The following is a 24,010-nucleotide window of genomic DNA, read 5'->3' on the forward strand; positions in this document are numbered from 1 at the left end:
ATATATTTAATTTCTGAAAAGCCCAAGACTTGATTGGGAATACAGAACAATGTACAGGTATACTGAACTTTTTCAGAAATGGGTAATTATAACTTCTCCAAAAAGGTTTACCTTAATCTAAAATATTTTATTGATAAGAGTAGATGATAAAGACAGTTTGCAACCTGAGATAATATAAACTCAAAAGGAAAGTTAGAAGATTGGTAACCCAACAACCTTTCTCTACTCTGGTCATATGTTTTTGAGGAAAGGAATGACCTGTTTTCATTAATCAAGCTTAATATTTGAAATAGGAACACACATGTTTATTTTTTAAATGCAATGTTGATTTTTTAACAGTAGTATATATTGCTTTCTAACATTTATTTCATTTGAAAGAATAAACGCATATAGTGAAAATATTCCAATGGTACAGAAATAAACAGTGAAAGCAATATTCTCTTCCTCTCCCTCCCCACAACTCCTACTTCCTATAGAGGCAACCACTATTAACAGTTTCTGGGAAACGCTTCACATTTGACATACTGTTCTGTATCTTGATAGAACAAGATGGCCAATGATTCCATAATAGTTCAGTGGCTATATTCATTCTAAAATCCGAAAAAAAAAAATCTATTTCCATTTTTGAAGGAAAGAAAAACTAAGTTGCTAGAGGACAGCTTCCCTATTCTTTCAGCTGCCAGGAAGGATTTTCTCTACATACTTCTAGCCTTTCCCCCCATTTTTTCATCCTCCTTACAGATGAGGTTGGTAGCCAACAGCCATTAGTCTACTTTTCTTGACGGATGGGGATTTGGAATCTTTCTTCTTTCCGTTCCCCTGGAACAGTGGAAGGCAGGGACCTGAAAAATGTGCCTGCTGTGCAGACTCAAACTCTTCCAGGATTGGCTGTTCCAAGAGCTAGACTGAGGGTACGGAGTAGACAAGCCCACTGCTGGCTCTCACACCAAGCTACATTCTACAACCCGGTCTGTACCAGTAGCAAAGATATTTTGGTTTTCTGTCTGTTTTAAAATTTCTCAATTGGTTCAGACCTTGGGTAAAAAAGATGGGTACTATCAAAGACCTCAGTGTACGTACTTAAATTAAAAGTCTATAAAAATAAAGGCAATAAGGAATGGAGGCAAGGAAACTGAAAGACAAAAACACACAAAATAAAGAATATTCCATACAGTGGAATCTTAAAAATACCACAAAAGTCACAAAGTTGGGAGAGAGGAAGGTGGGAGAAGAGGTGGGGGAGAGAAATCCTGGAAAAGGGCAGGTAAATAATAACTTCAGCAATCACATTATTTGCTCAAGGTCACATCCATATAAATATTTGGTATTATGCTGATACACTTCACTGACAAGAAATGACTCACCAGGATGACAGAGGTTCTGAGCTGGGTATCTGCCAACCAGTGGGGCAAGATGGATCGGAATAGACCCTCAAGATGTACAAGCCCTGCAGACACCAGCAGGGGGGCTGGTGCCATCTGGCCAATGTCTGGGATTGAAGGACCAAAGGATGCTCCCCAGAAATGAAGTCTACTCTAAGGTCACTTCTTGGGGAAAGATGTTACAATTACAGAAATCTTTATTACAAATGTTCAATCTGGGGATGAATCTTTAAACAGAAAGAAGAAAAGCTAGAAGGCAGCGCAGGGCAGCTATCTGGACAATAACAACAGAAAACTGGCACATTATTATCCTCCTTGCAGATTAACCAAAAATAAACATGAACTGAAATCTTCAGTCAACTTATTTTGGTGCACATATAAAAGAAAAGAGCGCAACACATTAAGGACTTTTTTTAAAAAAAAAAGCAGAACATTTCCCAAGCGTGTTTTGGGCTCCTGACCTTCATTAGTCCAATGTTTAGTTCAATTCATTTGAAGACAAGTTGAAAATATCTAAAAAGCAAAATTCTGAATCATTTAAAATCATTTAAAAATAATAACATAATAAATTATGTTCCATACACTTCTTACTAAGAGAGGAAAATAAAGCCTTTTTGAAAAGAGACTTGCAATAAAAGTTGAGGCTGAACTGGGTCAGGCTCTCTGATTCATCTCTATATGGGTACAAGGTTCACTACAATCCCAGGAACACAGCATGTGTTCAATACCTGTTTATTGAACAAATAAATGAACCCTCTGTTAACATGAAGATTAAATTATCCAGAAATTCCACCTTTCCTGATTACCCTTTCCTAAATATTTCCATGGCTAGTACACTTCTTCTGAAAAAAATCAATGTGAACTATTTTCCCCGAGGCCATAATATATGTCATTGATGGTTGAATTTAGAAATTGAAAACAGGAAGAAAAAAAACCCACCCACACATTTCCTGGAATTACTGTTTCTGTTCCACATGGTCAGAAAACAATGTTTACCTGAATCAATACTTTTCAGTAGTGCATAGAAGTTTGGGAAATACTGGAGTTCCTCAAAGTTGTCTTCACTGTAGGTTTTAGTTCTCCTTTCCAAGCCATTCGTCAAGGTTAAGGTGTTAGATACTGTTTCGTCATTTTCTCCATTAGCAAAACCATCTTGAATTGCTGCCATTGGAGTCTCCAGTGGGGGAAAAATCAATACAAAATAAACATTTTTGTTAGAATTGATGACAATCCAGGATGATTCTTTCCTCTGTGATGCCCTTGAATGTGAAGTGCAAGATTATCTCTTCCTTTGTAAGCTCCTGCAGGATCAAACTCTATTGCAGGAGTGTGGGCATCTAGTTACATGGGAAGGTCATTGGGATTTAGAGACAGGTGCTTGACCTGAAGACCCTGGCTCCTGCTCAGGGGAGAATAGACAGGTTCCTGCTCTGGCCAAGTTTCCCTCCACCAGTTCTCATGAGTGTTTCTTCATAAAACTGCCTTTCACCAAGGAGGGGAGCTTTGAGTTTATAGAATCTACCAAGAGGGATAGTGCCAAGATACAGGAAAGCCTGTCACAATGTCTAATACTAGCAGAGCAGTCATACCTTAGTGATTCCTGGGTGACATTTTAAACGCCAGCTGGGAGGGTACATAAGACTCTTTTTCCTAAACCTGATGTGTGTCCAGTGTTCCCTATCTTAATGATCCATTCTCCATTGAGTGAACTGGACAGAAATGTAAGAGCCTTTCTTGCCTCTTCTTCTTCATCTCCCTGCATTCGATCCATCAGTAGCCTTATTGGCCATACTGTCTAAATTTATCCCAAATTTGTACATTTCTCACTGTCTCCACTACCCCACTCTAGTCCAAGCTACCTTCACTCCTTACTTTTTAAGTGGTACACCACCCACCTTCCAATCTATTCCCAACCCTGCATTTTCCACATTCTAGCCAGTTATCTTTTTAAAAATATGATCATGTAACTCCTTTGCTTAAAATCCTTCAGTGTTTTCCCATTGCTTTTATGATAAAGATCAGAATCTCTACATGGCTGATAAGACCCTGCTGATCTGGCCTGGGTCCACCTCCCCAGTCCCATCTCTCATTGCTCTCTCTGTGTTTCAGCCACACTGTCCTTGTTTCAGTTACTTGGGTACTCCACACATCCTTCTCTACATATTGCCTATCATATTCACAAGTTAACTCCTATTCAGCCTTCAGTTTTTGGCTCAAGTCACCTCCTCCAGGAAGCCTTCCCCAAGCCTAAGTCCAAGACAGGTTCCTTTTTTATGAGGTCTAGTAGAACCATGTTTCTTTTCTCAGAGCACTTAATGCAGTCACAATTAAAATACATGACTGGGCTTTCCTGGTGGTGCAGTGGTTAAGAATCCGCCTGCCAATGCAGGGGACATGGGTTTGAGCCCTGGTCCAGGAAGATCCCACATGCCGTGGAGCAACTAACCCTGTGTGCTACAACTACTGAGCCTGAGCTCTAGAGCCTGTGAGCCACAACTACTGAGCCCACGTGCCACAACTACTGAAGCACACGTGCCTAGAGCCCGAGCTCTGCAACAAGAGAAGCCACCGCAACAAGAAGCCCGCGCACCGCAACGAAGAGTAGCCCCCACTCGCCGCAACTAGAGAAAGCCCGCGCGCAGCAATGAAGACCCAACACAGCCAAAAATAAATAAATAAGTAAATTTATTTATTAAAAAAATAAAATAAAATAAAATACATGACTATTTGAAGACCATCTACCTCTTCCCTTAGACCTTAAGCATCATGAGAGCAGGGATTATATCTTTTTAAATGAGCATTGTATCCCCAGTGTTTGGTACATAGGTGGTACCTCAATAAACATTTACTGAAAGAATATTTTGTTTGCATTTATGCATTTAGATAATATGAGTGAGCAGGTCAAGCATATGGACATTTTAGAGATGGGAAGTAAGGAGTACATAATGGGAGTGAAGGATCATGAAAATTGCTATGTCAGTTTTAGTTCAGTTTGGTAAGTTTGAGTAAAAGCCATGAGTTCTGTGATAAATCTAGATAGTTTTTTTTTAGGGTGGGTGGATCTTCAAAAGCTGTTTTTAAAAATGGCAGATGGTGGGGATTGGAAGTAGGGAGAGCAAAGGAGAATTTTTGGCTAGCAGTAAAAAACAAAACAAAAACAATCCATACCAATGTCTGTTTTCTAGCCTTCCCTAAAATAGGACCATAAGTCTATACACCCTTTTTCCTTGTATTTGGGATAGGATGTTGGAGAGCCATGGGGTATGGGTGCTCTGGTGGAGAAAATGAAAGGAGAGGTGAGGAGTTTGATATCCTCTTATATCCTCCTATAGTTAGCTCCATCTAGAAGTTTAAAAAGAATTCAAGGAGGAGAGAATGACTTAAGTAGTTTGGCTGAGGCCAAAGAAAAGATGAAGAGGCAGGGAGTCCAGCAAGGACAAGGACGAATGAATGGCAAGTCTAAGTAAAGGATGACCGACAGGCCTCTGAGCCAATGGAAAGAGGAAGGAGCAAGTGGAAGAACACAGGGTAGACAGAGAGGCAGCATGAGGCAACTAGCTCTGAGGAATATAAAAGCTGGTGTGGAAAAGGATCAAATCAGCCCAAGTTTCTTTTTTGGGGTTTTAGGAGCAGATGATGACATCCACTGTGAACAGAAGTTGGATACCAACTTCTGCTGTGAAATACTTGGATCCAGCACACTGTGATTATACGAATTATTATGTGAAATAACCGTTTCACAATATATTATGCGTTATTTTACTCTGGGGTATAAGGCATAATCTTTACTATGTAATATAACATGCATCTTTATATTATTTTCAAAGTGGAGTTCATTTATATCTTTTAACTCATTGGTATTTCATTAATGTATATATTTTAAGGGGGCTAAAAATGTCACATACCCCAGTTCTTATTTGGTACAAACTGAAGTATTAATTATACACAGATTGTATTAATTATATACAAATACAAGTATACACACACATCCATGCACATGCACATACACATACATAATAGATGCATATACATTTGCATATACATACCACTTTCTCTGGTATTTTTCCGGCCTGACTCTCAGTCCTGTTTGTTGGCTTACTGAGTTCCTCTTCATAACCGTTGGCTTCCTTAGAGATCAGTTTTTGTAAAACCTCTGCAACTTCATCTTCCAGTGTGTGTGCCTGGCTTTCTGTGATCTGTTATAGAGAGTCAAAACATATAACTGTTATTCCCATTTTTGTGATTTAAAAGAAAATCTAGACTAAACTCTTTAGTTGAACACCTATTTTTAGAAGACAAGAGAATGTTCTGGTCCCTCTTCTGAACATCCCTTGATTATGCCTCTACTACATGCTGGCCTTCACAGTGACTGCTCAGCACTCCTGGGAAGAAGTGTCTTTGGGCCCATTGTGCAAGCATCAGTCCTGTCTGTTGGATCCCACAGAATACTTAATTTGAGAAACAACTTGAGGGTTGTTTCTCAGTCCTCAGCTGCAGATCATAGTAGGTAACCTTTGAAACCTGTAAATTTAGTGCTTTCCTAAAGCCTGCCAGGTCTGTGTTAGTATCTGGGAGCCAAGCTGGGGCGGGGTCAGTTTGGATTGCTTAGGGCTTCCCAATCATTGCGTGGCTTTGCACATCTTACTTCCTTCTCATCTAACACATTTTTTTTTTTAAACTTCTGCTGGTTAAATCCTAACCATCCTTCTAAGCTCACTTCAAACACCTCCTCCTCTGAAGCTTTTCCTTATTGCACAACTGGATATAATCCATCCTCTGGCACACTGAACCACTCAGATGGTTCTTAGGCACCTTGCATCATGAGCACTTGTGTACTTGTCTAGTGCCTCTGGTAAACCATAAATTCCTAGAGGGAAAGAATGGTGTCTTACTTGTCCTCAAGACCCATGGTGACTGGTATAAAGTAGATGCATTATAAACATTTGGTTCTTTGAATGAAGTGGCTTGGCTTCTTAGCATATTCCAACCTAAGATTTGGTTTATTCTCATGCATATGACTTACTAGGCCAAGATTCAGCAGTTTAGAAACGATCTTGTCAAATACTCCTCTGTCATTTTCCTCATAAATCCTGGTAGCAATTTTCTGGACAATGTCTTCAGCAGTTAAAGAAGTTCCATCTAGTTGATGAAGTCCATCTGGATCATCTAGACAGAGCAATCACAACTTCACGTTGTGGTGATCACAGACCTATTTCTTGGATTACATTAGATTTATAATCTGTATCTTGTACACTCAAATATGTTTGGAATACGTTTAAGGTGGTGCTTAGTCCATGTAAACTCTTGGTTTAAAATAAAATTTGACTTCAAGTTAAGAACCTAGGATGATAATGGAAATTCTGAAAGCTTTTTATGTGATTATAAGAGGAAGATCTGAAAACAACCCAAAAGGCCTCTCCGTTTTTAGCACTAATAGTACAAAAAGTAAAATACTGTTAGATAGTATGCAGTATTGTTCAAAGCACCCTTCTATATATTATATAATTTGATATTCCATTTCCCCACAAGAGTAGATTGGTATTATCTGCACATGTACTCGCTTTGCAGGCAAATTCCTGGGCTGAGGGTGGGGAAATCTGCCTTACACCCAGAATCAGAGAGTATGTACTGAAGATTTTATGACTTACCTGGAATAACTGTTTACTTGTATGTGTCAGGGCACCTTTATGTAAGGCAGCTTAATGTGACAAGCCTCTTTCTCCAGAGAATAGGGAACTTATTTTATGTGCCTGGAATTTAAGCTTTTAAAATGTGATCACAGGTTTGCACAAAGCAATATGTAAATCTATGTAAATCTCAGCAGAGAAGCTTGCAGATATGTATCCTTGGCTTTCCTGGGAATACATTTGGCAGCAGTACTCCAGACTAAAGCAAGGGCTCTTCCTGAGGGAAAGGAAGGATACAGTAGGGTTGGTGGCAAGGAAGCTTTGCACTATGTCCACAGAGCACTCCCAGGAATTAATTGGTCTTTTCCAATCTATACCACATGGAACAGTATATTCATATATGCAAGTTTACAAGGCACTTAAACTGTCACTTCTAGGCAGCTTGGAAAGATCAGAAATTTAGCTCCAGTGATCCCTCTTGTTATCTATATATCCTTGGACCACTGTAAAGGAAGTTAATAAGAGTATCTATTTCATGGGATTGTGAGGATCAAATGGAATAAAATGTAAAAGCACCTTTTAAATTGCAAAGTATCGTATGAAAGTTAACGTAGTTTTATTATGATGGACCGTAGATTTGTACCTGAAATAAAGGAACTACAATTATCTTCTAGAGAAAATAGACATTGCATCCTTAGCCAAATCCTACCCTAATAATTCTGATCATATTCACTCGAAGAAAGAAGAACCTAGTACATGTTTCTATTCTGATTCTCTCCTTTTCTTCCATAGCTCCTGGGGATTCGTAGACTTTCTAGACTCTATGAAGCTGGAAGTATGTGCAGCCTCAGGCAGAATATCCTCTTCTTGGTGTTTGGAAAGAAGCTTAGGAAAATGAGCAGGGTGAGTACACACAGAGGGCTGGAAGTTCTCTGACAGTATATGACTGCTGAATTGTTGGCCAACCCATGAGCTGTGAGCCCTTTGAGTCCTGTGTAGCAGAGTGATGAATGAGCAGAAAAGTCCCTTAGAAAACCCTGTAAAATCAGTTCCCCTCCTGGCTGACTGAAAATTGGGTTCATCACCCATGTTTTTCAGGAGCAGAGACTCACTATCACTTAGGTCTGATTTTTCCACTTGTGGGTTGCAAGTCAGACTCTCGGGAATATGTGGAGCAGAAACTTCCCTGGGTCTATGCAGAGGTGGAAGCATTTATTTCCCTTCCCACTTATCCCTCGGGATCTGAAAAAGGAAGAATAGTGGTTGCCTGCTGAAGCTGGAAAATAAACGAGATGACTGTTTTTCAGTTCATTTACTTCACAACAGGAAGAACATTAGCAACACTCTGAAGAAACAGCCTCCTCCTCTGCATCGTTGTATTCTCTTGAGCCAGGAACTTCAGGGTCCCCTAGCAGAGCTTAGCTAGATGGGGTTGATAGTTGAGCAGTTGGGCAATGCTCCTTGCCTTCCAGTGATTTCCCCTGCTCCTCTACAATGGACAGAATTACTCAGAATGGCTTCTCTACTGCTGTGAAGGGGTGTTTCACCCTCCTATACAGACCTCAGAGGGAAACCAAACATGAGTTCAACATTTATAAGTTTTTAAAGCATTTACAACTCTAAGTGGATGCAAAAGGGCCTTGTTCAAAGTTGTCATCTGCTCAGTTACATTTGAATCTCCAGGCATCTAATATGGCACTTGACCTTCATTTATTCAATATATTTGTATTAAAGTCTTAATATGGGCCAGGACTGGAAATAGAGTGATAAAGAGTTTAGATGTGGTCCCTAACTGCACAGAGCTTACTGTCTAGCTCATAGACTGATACATAGTAATTGCTCAATGAATATTTGTTTGATGAATGCACACAGGAGCCACAAAGCACTATTTCCTAAAAGAAACTTACAAAAATCCTGAATCATACATACTGTAAAAAACACTGAGAATGAGAATTGGTGGGTCCTGTAGCACAAGCCCATTTACAGGTTTCCTAAAGGTATAAAAACACCCTGCAGAAGTTAGGCCCCTTGCCCTCCCTTCTGGGATGCAAGTCTGCATACCTCTGAGGTTCTAGTCACCTGAGTGGTCCCAAACCTTCTGGTTCCAGAATTACCAGGGTATGAGAGAAAATCAGCAATTCACTCATATCATTCTCTCCAAGAATCTTTTCTGTATACTCAAGTGGACTTAAAATGACCCCTAGGGTAAACCTAGAACCATCAAAACTAGCACTTGGTAGTTCTGAACCTATTTGCATGTTAATAAAATGTTGAACAATTTAAACATAAGTTGCTCAAGTTAGTGACAGATCACAAACAGATCTGCCTCTGTCTGCATGTACAGCCCATCTGACCAAAAAATGCAGTCAAACAAACTTTAGACTATTTTTTTATTTTATTAAATCAAATGGTCGATTCAATCAAAGTGGTTAAATCTATTTTTCATGGGGCTATGCCCAGTGCCTATTTATTTCTAGCCCAAATACTTTAGTTTAAAAAGTAGAATTCAAAAAAAAATTTCCCTGGGAATTCCCTTGTGGTCCAGTGGTTAGGACTCATCGCTTCCACTCCCATGGGTCCACGTTCAATCCCTGGTTGGGGAACTAATATCCCGCAAGCCACGCACAGCACAGCCAAAACAAAACAACAACAACAACAACAAAAACAAAACCCTCACACAAAAAAAACCAAAAAAATTTCCCTGAATAGTAAACAATATGAAATGTGTCAAAATATAGACCATCTCCCCCACCCCATACATATAAAACACACTTCTGAATTCTCCTCAGGCTACAATAGCCTATAAAAGTCAAATTTAATTGGCAGTTGTTTTCTGACAGAGATAATCAGTATAATTCTCTTGTGGTCCGTGGAAAAGAATTAAGACACATAAGAAAACCTGTAGTCACTCCTAAGCACCAGTACTCAGAATGGAAGACACACTGAGGAAGACCTCAATGCCTAGGTACAATAGTTAATTTATTCCCTCATGTATTCTTTTATTTGTGCATTTGTTCATTTATCAATTCATGCAACAAATTCACGAGCTCCAGACACTTGGACTACACCATCTCTGTTCTCATGGAGTTTTCAGTTTAGTTTAGGAGAAAAAGATAAATCATAAGTAGTCATACTCAAAGATGTAAAATTACAAACTGCAATAAGTGCCATGAAGGAAGGAAATAAGGTTTCTATCAGAAATCTTATGATATTTTGCTTGTACTAATAGTTAAACTGGAATGTTAAAATGAATTCAATAACATAAAATATAGAGAGTAGATTTAAATTTTTTTCAAAGCATCAGTAAAGTAACCTTTAAAGAGAAAATAAAATCTGGGCTTCTGTAGAGCTGGAGCTTTGCACATTATCAGTAAGTTTGGGCTTTATCTCAATTTTGGACATGACTAATAAAGGATTGTAAGTGTGTAAGAGATATTTTTAAAATATAGGACTTTCTCTTCACCCATAATGGGAAACTCCAAATTAGAGAAAATAGGTAGCAAAACTTCTTTTACCTTGAAATTTATGATCCAGTCCACTCTTAGTAGAATCATAATCATCAATCAGTCTTCGATTCTTGGTTGAATCAACATCTTCCAGGTTCAATTTATTATCATTTGGAGAACTTTTTACGGACTGTCTTTCTTTGTCATTCTTTTCCTTTTCGGTTATAGCCTTTAGCAGGTTCAAGTTATCAACAAAGGAATAATTGCTCTCACCTGGCTTGTTTTCTGGAAGAAAAGCCCCCGAGCCAGGCACATCCATTTTAGTTAAGCTTCTCATAGCCTACATTATTTAAATTAACATCAGTGTAATTTCTTATTACCTGAAGGGTATGTTTTTTTAACCTTGTCTGCTTCTGCTTCAGCAATCTGTGAAAGAAACAGGAGATAGACCTGGTTTTAAATCATTACTCCACCACTTACCAAATATGACAGCTCAATAATTTAATCTCCGTGGGATTTAGCTTTCTTGTTTGTAAAATGTAGTTAATAATTTCTATCTCAAAGTATGTCATAAGGATTAAATGAGATAAAATAAAGGGCAGGTGGTCTATAAATATTAATTACCACTCTGATAATATTGGTAAAAGATAAATCTCCGATAAAGAAATCTTACAATAGAATGGATGTGATGTTGAGCTTACTGGGTTATTATGCAGTCAGCTTTTTGTATTATACTGAACTCTATATTTAACTGTTGGGACAGAGAAATTACCAAAATTATATTTCCCTTCTTAATTTCAATGTTTATTATTAAGCTCCTGAGGTTTGTGAATTCAAAATGGCTAAAAATTCACAGCATAATTACATTAAATAATAATAACTAAAATAAAATGGAATAGCATTTATAATTTTACTTCTGACCTACCTGCTCATTCAGAGGTCTTTCTGCACTTAATTCTCTATTATGTAGGGGTTTGTCTGGAATAAACACACACAAATACAAATTTAATTGTTCATTGGAAAGACAATATGTCTCATTAAATAAAATCTTCAGGAAAAAGGAGAAATATTTTTGGATGACTGTGAAACAAAAATATATATTAACAAAGATTATCAAGATTATCCAATAACGATGATTATCAGTGTTGCCTTGCTTATTATCTTGGTGTATTTCCTGAGTTAATAGAATTACACTTTTTTTTTTTTGACCAGAAATCTAACATATTGTTCTAACAGTTGGTTTACCAGCTGTTTTCAACTAGACAGAGCATAGTCTGGATTGGTATTATTGGCACATTAAAAGCTTTCTTCATACACTGCACGTTTTATGAATAGAATATCTGAGAAAGGTTGTAAGGTGACTAGGAAAAAAAAAAAAAAACCCAAAACCAAAAAACAAGCCATATATTAGGCGGGAAAGCCACCTCCTCCCAATTTCAAAATAAGATCTTTCAAAACAACTTATGTTATTGTTCTATCATGTAAAAAGTGAGGGAGGAAAATCTGTCTTCTGGCTCTAAATTCGAACTGATTCTCTGTCAACATGCACGGATATGACGTGATCAGAAAATGAGGCAAGGTGATTTACAGCTCGCGGATTATACCAAGCTGTACCTTTTCATGGCGAAATTAAAGGGAGGTGGGAAGAAAAGCGTCCACGTACCTTGGCTGCCTGCCGGTTTGGGGAAAGCTTGAATTGGGCTGCTGTGGAGCACCAACACCACAATCCAAGTGCCGGTCCAAAGGAACCCCATTCTTCCACGCTTGGCTTCAGAAACAGCCTGGTGCCGGGCTCCCGGTGCTATAGCTTTTGTTATGAATGAAAAGGAGGCGTAAAAACAGGAAGAGCGAGGAGGGCGGGCGCGGGGAGGGCGAGTGGAGGGGACTCGGAGCTGGTGGAGCTCTCTGGGGCTCCGGAGTAAAGGGATTAGAAAGACTCTGGGCGCTCGGGACTCAGGTCTTCAGGTGGAGGAGAGCGCTGTCCGCCCCGTGGGTGCTGAAGTTCCTGTGACGCGGAGCGGGCAGCGGGTCTGCTAGGGCGTTGCCTTCTTCTCGCTCCCTCCTTGAGAGGAAGTGAGGATGGAAGCGCATGCTCCCTGCGAGCCAGAGGCGGGAAGGGATGGCGTCAGCGACTCCGATGCAGCTCCAATCCCCACAGGGAGTGGAAGGGGGGAGGACAACAGACTAGCTAGCGTATTTTCTGCGCCGCAGTCCTAGGGGTGCTCCTGCGCTCACGGTCACCTGGATTGCTGTAAGCGTGGACATCGTTGTCGTAACCTCCCAAGTAAACGTTACCTTAGGGACCAAATGCCTTCTCTGCCCGTGCACCTGTCAAGGAAAGCTACATAACCTTGTGCAAGGGGTTCTGCTCAGAGATTATTCTGGGATACCTTCTCTAAAAAGCCCTTCTTTCCATTCCACCTTCTGTACCTAAAAGGTAGATATAATTCTTATATTCTTAGAAAAGCCGTGCCTTTTGTGATTTGGGTTGACGTACCAGGGCTCCCTTGGTGCTCTTATTTGTGTCTCAGCTCTGTGGAGTCCTTTGAATTGGGATATTTAAGGAACATTCTTTCAAATAGATGCTGCAGCACACTCTCACTCTCCTAGATGAGGAAACAGAACAACAGCAACAAAAATCATTGTTTGTTCCCCTAAGGGTGAATATCCTCATCAGTCCAGGGTAGGTGAGAAATAGGGGGCCAGTTTCAATAAAAAATTTCCCCTTTCTCACCATGGGAAACCCCTCTTCAAGGAAAGAAAGGAAAAAAAAGAAAAGAAAAAAAAAAGCAGCAGTTTTGTAAAATTCTTCCCTAGGATTCAATTATGCCTAAGGACTTGGTTGTTCCAGCGTTCCTTGAAGAGAGTGGGTAGTTATGAAAAGCATTTTTCATCATAACTAGGTCAGGGAGGTTCTTCCTATATTTTGAGAATATTCCCAGAAGCCTAAGATTATTGCATAAAAGGAGCTATCAAAAGACTTTAAAATGATGAATACAAGCAACACTAATGTGAGCAGGGTGCTGAGTAAGCTGTTTAGTCTCTGATTTTTTTTTAAATTAATTAATTTATTTTTGGCTGTGTTGAGTCTTCGTTTCTGCGCGAGGGCTTTCTCTAGTTGCAGCAAGCGGGGCCACTCTTCATCGCGGTGCGCGGGCCTCTCACTGTCGCGGCCTCTCTTGTTGCGGAGCACAGGCTCCAGACGCGCAGGCTCAGTAGTTGTGGCTCACGGGCCCAGTTGCTCCGCGGCATGTGGGATCTTCCCAGACCAGGGCTCGAACCCGTGTCCCCTGCATTGGCAGGCGGATTCTCAACCACTGCGCCGCCAGGGAAGCCCTAGTCTCTGATTTTTAAACAGAGCTTGGACCCTTTCCTTTGGACTGTGGCATGCTGGGAACTAGTCTGAATAATGACCAAAGAGAAGAATTCAGCACAATCAGGCCTTTGATTTCTGCACCCCTGCTTTTCAAGGAGCAAGTTAGTTGTTCAAGTACCTAAAAATAAACAAATGAATCTCCCTCATTCTGGAGGTCTTTGAATTTGGATATCACTCAAATATTTTCTTTAAGAATCTAAAGAGTACTTTTGATCTAACACCTACTTCAAAACAAATAGTTGTTTCTTGGCAGTGATGACATAGCATTAATATCCCAGTAGGCTGAATAAAAAAAAATTGTCTCCCAATTTGAAATCCCAGCCAAGTGAAGGGAAAATTTCCTTATTTTCCTCTTCTTTAAAACAGAGGTGGCAGGCTCTGTTTACCTTAGAGTGTAATCGTGGAGAACAATTGAGTACATGTCTTGATCAAATCATTTTGATGCCAGGAATATTTTGACACAGCCTAAAAAATAAGTTATGAAGCGTTTTCAGCTTTTCAGAAACATTACCAAATATTAGGTGAAATAGCCAGTCACTGAGATTTACTCTGTCACCTCAGCCTCACTGCATCCTTTGTCCTGTCCTTAACTTACCCCTCCCCACAATGTATGTTTGCAGTTGGGAGGGACTCAGGATGGAATTAAGGGAAGGGATGGCTATTGAGCACAATGTATTGCTTGCCAAAAATGAAAAAGGTATTTGACTTTTCTCTGCCATTTGTACTCAAAGTGACTGTGTTAAATCTAAGAACATGTTCTGTTGCTGACCAAATGAGCTGTGGAGCACTAAGTAAACTGTAAGGCATGAATTCATTTACATTCCTCAGTCTTACGGATGTTTCTGCCAGACGTAGTATAGGTCTATGAGAGGAGTAATCCTAAGTTTCATTTATTCATTCATTCATTTAAGAGATATTTATTGAGTACTCAAAATGTACCAGGTATTGAGATAATTGCTGGGTATACAAAGATAAGTAAGGTATGGTCACTGCTGGTCTTACAGCCTGAAAGAAAGGACTGTGATTATAAAAGCACCACCACAACTATTTACTGAATAGGTTTCATGTGCTACACATTGATCTCACTTAAATGTAAGTGAACAAATAAACATGAGAGTGTGTTATGGGTTCCCTGTTGTACATGCAGAGTTCAGACGGGGTGCAAATAATGGAGTGAATGATCAGGAAAGGTTTCAAAGAGAAGATCTCTTTCCTTAATAATAAAAAATTAAGATGTCTGATTCTTGTGTGTAAGCACACTATAAACATTGAATAATATAAAAATATATGTTGAAGTTGCAAGACAAGTGTCACTGACACAGATCAGGTGATCATGAAATAGACAACATACAATGCACAGTGACTTTGTCAATGCTGCTTGTGTATGTGTGAACACACACGTGGATTGATTGTTGTATGCTCATTCACTGGTATAGAAGATGCCTTTTGTGCTGAGTCTTGAAGATAGAGATATTTGAACTTGTTTATATTTATTTGAGGAAAAATTTTATATTAATTATATAATTAATTTTATATTAATTATATTAATAATTTATTAATTTTAATTTATTAATGTTATAATTAATTTTATATTAATTATATAATTATATTAATTATTATTATAGAAAATTTCAAACACAAAAGGAGTAAAAAAACTGAAACAAACTCTTGGAATTCATTACCTAACTTCAATAATCATTAACTCATGACCACTGTTTTTATTTTATATTCCCAACCAATGGATGATTTACGTGTAAAAATCCCAAACTTCATATCATTTCATCCACAAGTATGTCAGTATGTTTACCTAAAAGATAAGGTTCTTTTTTGTCCTAGCATTACTGTAATACCTTTATCATATCTCATAATAATAATATTCCTTTAGTATCATCACATATCCAGTCAGAGTTCAAATTTCCCCACTTGCCTTATAAATATTTTTACAGATGGTTTGCTTACACCAGAATCCAAATAAGGCCATATGTTGCATTTGGTTGGCATGTGAGAGACCCATATGAGTATAAGATATTGCAAGGTTTTCTTTCCCTTCCCCAGACAAGTTGCTTCCTTAGAATACTGTGCACACTTCCAATGTAGCATGTATCCCATTGTGCTGCTTTTTGTACATGATTCTTTTCTCTTCATTTCAAAAATAATAAATATACACTGAAGGAAAAATTCTGAAAAGACAGTAAGCAAAAAGGGAGAAAAATCATCTGATAGAGATAACCACTGCTAACTTTGGGCATATTTCCTTTTGGTGCATGTTTTTCTAAGAAGATATTTTACACACATATTTATAAAATCGTATCTCTCACTGTAATTATCTCCTTACATATTTAGCTGTCTATCCCACTAAATTGTGAACTCTTTAAGGGAAAGGATCTTATCTTGCTTACCCTTCATTTCTCAGCCCTTCTTACAGCATCTGGAAATCCATTTGCTTAAGTAAATTAATGAAGTGATGAAGGGTTGCCTGTTTACCTTTGGTCTTCAAATGCTGAGACCATGATGGCTGTCCCACATTGGAGGATCATGACGGTCTTGCAGGGCCAGGAGCTGCCAGTTCCTTCAAGAGCTGTTAGTCACTCTGTCAGCATGATTATCCACTCAGCATTTTCTTTATAGAAGAGTAGTCTTGCAGAAGAGTATTCATGAAAGGCCTAAGAATAGAGAGCCAGAGCTGGCAAAGGCTCACACAGCTACAGAGCTATAGGAATGGATCCATTGCTGTTGAAAAGACTGACACAGGATGCCAACACTAGAGATGGCTACTGGTGTAGCTCAAAAGAGAAATGTGGAATCTGGAAATTCACCATTAGAGGAAAGTTGAAGTAACCAAGGATGACGGAAATGAGCAAATAAAAAGACTAAAACAAGGAAAGTAAAAACATGGAAGTGAAAAGAGTATATGAATAAAGAAAATGGGCCCAAATGACAAGATGTTATAGGCCACCTACAGAGCGCAAAGTGCCAACACTGAATCTGAGAGTGGGAAGGAGGAGAAGGCGGCTGGATGGCAAAGATTTTTGTTGTTCACTTACCTCGTTTGTACCATGATTGAACCAGATTGTGTCAATCTCTTGCTCCAGAGGTCATGGGAGGAATGTGTGAGTCATACAAGGGCTCTCTCCAGAGATACAAGTGTAGAGCAGTTTCCCAGAAGGAATCAGGGTGAGGGTGTAAGGCAAACAAAAACAACAGATGCTCACTACGCTGTAGAATGTAGTATTGATATTTAAGATAGATTAAACATTACTGAGTAAAAAAAATCAAGTTGCCTATTAGCGGTATGATTCCTATTATAAAAATTGTGTGTGTGTGCCTGTGTGTGCTCGTAAATAGTGATTTGAAAATTTTATTTCCCATAATGTCACAGTGGTTGCCAGGTTAGGATTCTTTTTCTTTGTTAATTAGGCAGTTCAGAATTCCTTGAATTTTCAACATGCATATGTATTCATTTTATAATCAGAAAAAAACCTCAATAAATCAATATAATCTATATTCAATTCAATTCAATAATTCAATTTTATATACTAAAAACATATTCTATTGTGTTTCAGACAATTGTAATGAATTATCTTCTTCTGGGATATGAGAATAGATTGTGATAAGGTCAGCAGAGGGGAAATTAAAATCTAGTACAAGGGTTTTTTTGTCTTTTATGACATTCTGCTACTACTTGAATGCCATTCTAAATGATTTTTACAGTGCGTGGTCATTGTTTATATTTCCTTTTTATTGTGACCTCCTTGAGGGGAGGAGCTGGTCAGGACTCATCTTTTTATCTTGGTGCCTAGTATATTATAAGGAAGTCAGTAAATGTTTGTCGAATGGAATTTTATCACCTTATGAATCTATCCATAGCAGTTCTCTTACATGAGGCTTGACACCTTTTCCCAAGCCACAGGTGTACCTCAAGTAGCCAAACTATGCCGGACACCATCCCTGTCTATCAGCCCTACCCATACTCTCCCTTTTCAGGGGCAAAGCCGCTAGATGGTCTGGGGCATGCTTGAGGTGGGCTAAGGCTTCCCAAGGGCTCCTCAGGTTACTACCCATCCTACACCCTCCCAGGCTCTGCAGCTGGCCTCTGTGGCACTGGGAATTAGGAATAGGGGATTATTCCAGGTTTTTTCCCTGTTCTGTAGTACAGGTTTCGGGGTTGTGGGGAAGGAAGATAAAGGATACAACCTGGGATTCCTTTCAGTAGGGTGTGTTCTAGGAGGATTTGCTAAATTACTGAGGGCATGTGTTTCCTTGTGGATCTTCACAAGGTACTAGTTGCAAGATGTGTTCAGCTTGCATGAAGTCCAGGCCATTCTTGACTTCCTCAAACACAGCAGGCCTACTTCTGCCTCAGGGCCTTTGCACTTGCTGCTTTCTCTTCTTGGAATGTTCTTCTTCCAGATAGTCCCAGGGCTTAATCCCTTACACAGATCATATTTTTGCTAAGAAGTCTCAGTCTTAGGAAGGCTTACTGTCTCAGGTCGAGTTCCCTGGGAAACAGACTCTGAAATGGAGATAAGCAGGCAGGCAGTTTTTAGGGTATTCTCTTGAATCAATACCTATGGAAGGGAAAAAATGGGAAGGATTTACCAGCAGGAGAAATTGAGCCACAATACAATATCAGTGGAGGCTTTAGCCAACCCTACAAGGAGGTCTAAAGATGAGATGATCCTTCAGAGCTGTCCGGAGTTGGAGCAAAAAAAGTAGGCCTTTATACTTCTGCATAGATCAGTCATTGGGTGTAGGCCTTCCCAGGAAGAAGTCAGAACCTTGGGTGAGGTGGTTCTTTTCAGCAGCTAGGGGAATAAGATTTTCAGTCCTGAAGTGGTTAGCATCTGAGCAGTGCATCCCAACCTTCACCACACATACCTTGACCCCCTTATTTAAAGTTGTACCCCCTGTCCTTACATGCTCCCTCCCCCTCCTCTGCCTTATATTTCTCCATTGCACTTACCATCTAACATACCACATAATTCACTTGTTGATTTTATTTATTATCTTTCTCCCCCAACTAGACTGTGAGATTCTTGTGGACAGGGATTTTGTGTATATACTTTTTTTTTCACTGCTGAATTTCAAGCATCTAGAATAGTGTCTGACATATAGTAAGTGCACAATACATATTGATGCCTGGAATATGCTTTAAAACCCCAAGAATATGCTTTAAGTTCCCAGGAATGGGAATTCCCTGGTGGTCCAGTGGTTAGGACTCTGTGCTTTCACTGCCTAGGGCCTGGGTTCAATCCCTGGTTGGGGAACTAAGATCCTGCAAGCCACTTGGGGCACCACCCCAACCAAAAAAACCAAAAACCAAAAACCAAAAAAAAAAAAAACAGGAAAAAATATATAGCTAGCTAGATAAATAGAAAAAATAAGATTGGCCATTAGTTGATCATCATTGAAAATCTGGGTAATGAGTGCATGTACACAGATTCAGTATACTATCCTCTCTAATTTTGTATAAGCTTGAAAATCTTCATAATAAAAAGCTTTAAAAGAAAAGGTTTATTTAAAATTTACTGCTCACCAGTAGAGACAGCAGGAAGAGAGACTGTTTTTCTTTCTTCTTCTTTCTCCCTAAGGTGTATCCGAAAATACAAGTAAACATCTTTCTCAGTGGAACAGAAAATCAATATTTTGCTCTGGTGTTCCAAAGCCCATCCTCCAGTCATCCCTGTAGGCATGCTGCTGCCATGGGGACCCCAGATGACTCAGCTGCCAATGCCCCTGCAGGGTTAGTGGTACAATTTCAGTTTTCTCCTCCTAGGATGTCAACATTTTACAGACATCGGAGAATTAAGCCAGCATTTCTTGCTAGACACTGCGTAGATACAATTAGACAGGACTTATGCATTCTGAGAAACTAAGAATGATTGCTGGATTTCCCCTCCCATCTGTCACAGAACAGTGGACAGGAGGAGGCCGTGTGAGAGCGCTCACCTCTCCACAAAGTGGAGGCTAGGTTGACCCGCAAAGGAGTTCCCTCTTCTCTGCCCCCTCTACCCCAAACACATCCCCAAGAAAGGCCCTGCATGGTATGATTCCTGTAGCCTCTCTGACCTCATTCCCTTCCACTCACCCCCAGGCCTCTGAGATCCAGCTACCCCGGCCTCTGCTGTTCCAGGCATGGTCAGACTAGCCCTCGCATTAGTTCTTTTACAGTGACTTCCTCCTCTGCCTGGAACAGTCTCCACACGGCTCATTTCTTCACCTCCTCCAAATCTTGGCTCGTGTCACCTTCTCCCTGATGGATTATTTAAAATTGTATCACTTCTGCCACCCCTGTACTCCCTACCCTTCTACCTTGCTCTACTTGTTCATTATTCTTTGCCAATTTTCTCTTTCAACATACTATGTAAATTTTAATCTATCTATCCCAAATGTCAATAATAGTGCCTAGAACATAGTTATTGAAGACACTGAATGAATGAATGGAGCTCAGAGTCCTGTGTTTCTCAGCCAGTGACCATACATTCAAGATTTTCAAGTCAGTTCTGGTTTTAACTCTGTTCCTGTCAATATCTCTCTGCTTCCCTTCCTCTTGCCCTATTATCTCCATCCCTCCAGTTCATACTTTAAAGCAACCAGAGTGATCTTTAAAAAGTGGAAGTCTGATCAAAGGTAAGGATGGAGCTTGGGCAAAGCAACATGGAGAGGTGCAGTACCCTGTGCCTGGTCACAGGTGGGAGACATTACCACCCAAGGCCTGAGCCTGGTATGAGCTGTGTAAGAGGCCCAGCTTTCAGGACTGTGGCCTTCAGTAGAGGATGCAGCCAACAGGAGACAATCTAACAGGGAGGGAGCCAAGGAAATAAATCTCCCGACACCACTCTCCTCTCTTCCAGTCATCTCCTACAACTGGCCCCCAGTGACTGAACTCAACTACAAACCAGAGGGCAAGGGAGTCACTGAGACAGTCCTTAGAAGTTAGCCTTCTTGGGCACAGGACAGGGTGAACAGTGAATCTGGGGTAGGGGCGGGGGAGGGGAGAAGATCGAAAATATCCACTTTTTCTCTTCTTTCATGCTGCTCCACTCCCATGACCCTTTATATCATTCCCAGATTATGACAAGATTTCCCTCAACACAGGACTTCTGCACTTGCTTCTGCCTGGAGTGCTCCTTCACAGACCCAGCTCCTTCTCATTCTGGCGGATGTCCCTTCCGCAGACAGGCCTTCCCTGATCAATGTCCTCACTCAGTTATCTTCTGCTGCATCATTCTATTTCTTTCTTTCTTAGCATTTATTACAACCTTTAATAAATTTGTTTCATTGTCCATCTCCTCCTCCAGACTATGCAAGCTCTCTAAAGGCAGGAACTTTGTCTTTTTTAAAATTCCAACACCAGGAGCAGAGTCTGGCATCTCGTAGGTGCTCAATAAATATTTTTTAAATGAATGAACAGATAAATAACCAAGAAAATTCTAAAAGAAAATGAAGGGAAATTTCTTACAGATATTAAATTATAAAGCTACAGTAACAAGAACATTGTGACCCTGACACAGCAATAGAATACCATAGTCCAGAAATAGAACCACTGCAATAGCTTCCTGACTGTTTTCCCTGCAATATGGTGATTCACTATATGATAAAAGTGGCACTTAAAAATCAGTGGGGAAAAGATAATTCATAAATGATGTTGGGATAATTGACTAGCAGTTTTTTAAATGATAGATGTATTCCTTACACCTTCATTGAAATAAGTTGTGTATAGATCAAAGATTTAAATATGAAAACATGAAAAATTGTGTGAATACTTTTATGATCTTGAGAAGAGAAATGCTATTCTAAATATTATAGACAAAACAGAAAACATAAAGGAAAAGAATGATACATTAACTACCTAAAATTTATCTTTTTATAAAATATGTTATAACAAGTTTGAAAAACTGTGGAAAATACTTGCAAAAATAAATTTACATAATATATAAAAAGTTCTTAATAGGCAATAATAAAATAGAGTAGTCCAAAAGAAAAATGGGCAAAGGACATAAACAGGAGCCAGCTTGAAGAGATCCCCAATTACAAACTCAGAACACTTTTATCATCAAAATAATGGCATAGGATAACTGAAAGTAACACACAGGAAAAATAATCCATGGGTCCATAATGGATGCTTAGAAAGGGGTGGGGGGAGTTGAAATCCTTCTTCTTTACAGAAGAATGCAAACTAACAACTTAGAAAAGAATACTAGAACTAGAAAACCACCACTTTGCAACCTCATATTGCAAGAATTATCAATGAAATCACCTAAAATCATTAGGTGAAAAATTTGCCAAGTTTCTAAAATATTACCCCACAAATTACTTGCTAATGCAAAGAAGATGTGTACCTTTAAGAGGGAGTTATTTGGTAGTCACCAGTTTAATTTGGTGATGAAACTTAGCATCACTCATTATGGGACTTGACATTATGTGCCTCTTGAAGGGATGTAAAATTAAGTACACAAGCATCACTATCAAGTGTTCATACTGTTTCCAAAGATGCTGATTTATTTGGCCTGGAGTAGAACCTGAACATTGGCATTGTAGGTGTTTAAAAGTTCCCTAGGTAATTCTAGTGTGCAATTAAGTTAGGGAGGGAACCACTAATTTAAATATTTGACAGGTAAATACTATACCTCTATGAATTATTCTGGAATCACATGTGAGAGTCCTAATGAAATGATCTGAAGAAGAACACAAGTGCAATGAAAAATCATCTTCCTGATTTTCTCAGTCTCTCAGCCAATTTATCTTTTCCAAAGGTCATCTCTCTTCTCTTTTGCACTATCATAAGTTTTTAAATGAATATGTATCTTTAAATCATGTCATAATAAGAAATTGCCAGTTCAATGGAACAAGAAATTCTACAGATCAAAGATAAATGTTACTTAAGGATTTTTGACATAATATTTTAATTTTTAAAATGTGTGTATCTGTCCTCTCACTGCCTTATATGAACAGGAGATATTGTGAATATAGTATATATATATTATATATATTGTGATATATATATCACAATATAATATTGTGATATATAGTGAAAAGGAGATTTCACTATTTAAGTAACTTTTGACCTGACAGATTACTTGCTAGTCATGAGGAAAGGAAGGATGCAATTGTACAATGCAAGAATCAGGATGTCACCACATATTGTGTGACTCTATTTACATGAAATGTCTGGAATAGATAAATTTATAGAGACAAAGTAGATTAGCGTTTGCCTAGGGCTGGGGGCTGGTGGTGGTTGGTAATTGTGGGGGGAGGGGGTGACTACTAATAAGTATGGGTTATCTTTTGGGGGTAATAAAATTTTTCTAAAAGTGATTATGGTAATGGTTACACAACTCTGAATATACTAAAAACCACTGAATTATACACTTTAAGTAGATAAACAGTATGGTATGTGAATTATATTTCAATAAAGCTATTATACTAAAAAAAAAATCAGGCTGTCATTGTCCAAATCTAGGAATCAATCTTAGCATCACAAACAGTGGAGCAACCAGGCATATGAATATTCTCTTGCAATGCAATTTGAAGCATCTCTGAAGTAGTCTTGATAAAAAAAAAAATGCTTATTTGAATCTAATTAAGGTTTTAGACCTAAATTCTAGGAGACCTTTAATTCTAGGAATAAATTCTATGTTTCCATGAAGAAGCAATGAGACAAATCCAGAAGGTGAAAAATTCTACCAGACTCTTCTAGCCTCCTCAGCAAGTCATTGTAATGGAAGGAAAAGTGTGGATGGAAACAGTTCCAGATTTCACAAGACTTAAGAGATGTAACAAATGCAACGTGTGGGCCTTCCCTGGATGCTATTTTGAGCAAACCAACTAGAAAGGACATTTTTGATACAATTGGAAAATTTAGAAATAGAATGGGTATTTTATGATATAAAAGAATTTTGTTAAATTTGTTAGGGATTGTGGTTATATATACTTAATTTTTACAGATGTCCATTGTAGTATTTAGGGAGTGAAATGTCATGATGTCTGTAATTTACTTTTTAAAAACATCAGAAAAGGGACTTCCCTGTTGGCGCAGTGGTTAAGAATCCGCCTGCCAGTGCAGGGGACACGGGTTCCAGCCCTGGTCTGGGAAGATCCCACATGCCGCGGAGCAACTAAGCCCGTGTGCCACAACTACTGAGCCCACGTGTCACGACTACTGAAGCTCGCGCGCCT

The 24,010-nt window shown here is 39.1% G+C and overlaps 1 protein-coding gene across 1 annotated transcript in view; it reads right to left on the reverse strand.

The window, feature by feature from the left end:
- Positions 1-12,515, reverse strand: part of SCG3 (secretogranin III) — a 36,478-nt gene extending 23,963 nt beyond the window's left edge. Inside the window, exons 1-7 of the mRNA XM_007194876.3 lie at positions 12,119-12,515; positions 11,381-11,433; positions 10,836-10,881; positions 10,525-10,740; positions 6,406-6,548; positions 5,429-5,578; positions 2,379-2,556 (exon numbers count right to left, since the gene is read on the reverse strand). Of these exons, the coding sequence (XP_007194938.2) occupies positions 2,379-2,556; positions 5,429-5,578; positions 6,406-6,548; positions 10,525-10,740; positions 10,836-10,881; positions 11,381-11,433; positions 12,119-12,209 (877 nt within the window). The 5' untranslated portion in view covers positions 12,210-12,515. The remainder of the gene's footprint in view (positions 1-2,378; positions 2,557-5,428; positions 5,579-6,405; positions 6,549-10,524; positions 10,741-10,835; positions 10,882-11,380; positions 11,434-12,118) is intronic.
- Positions 12,516-24,010: the final 11,495 nt, after the last annotated feature.

This window comes from Balaenoptera acutorostrata, chromosome 3, assembly GCF_949987535.1.
Source record: "Balaenoptera acutorostrata chromosome 3, mBalAcu1.1, whole genome shotgun sequence".
NCBI classification, from domain to species: Eukaryota; Metazoa; Chordata; class Mammalia; order Artiodactyla; family Balaenopteridae; genus Balaenoptera; species Balaenoptera acutorostrata.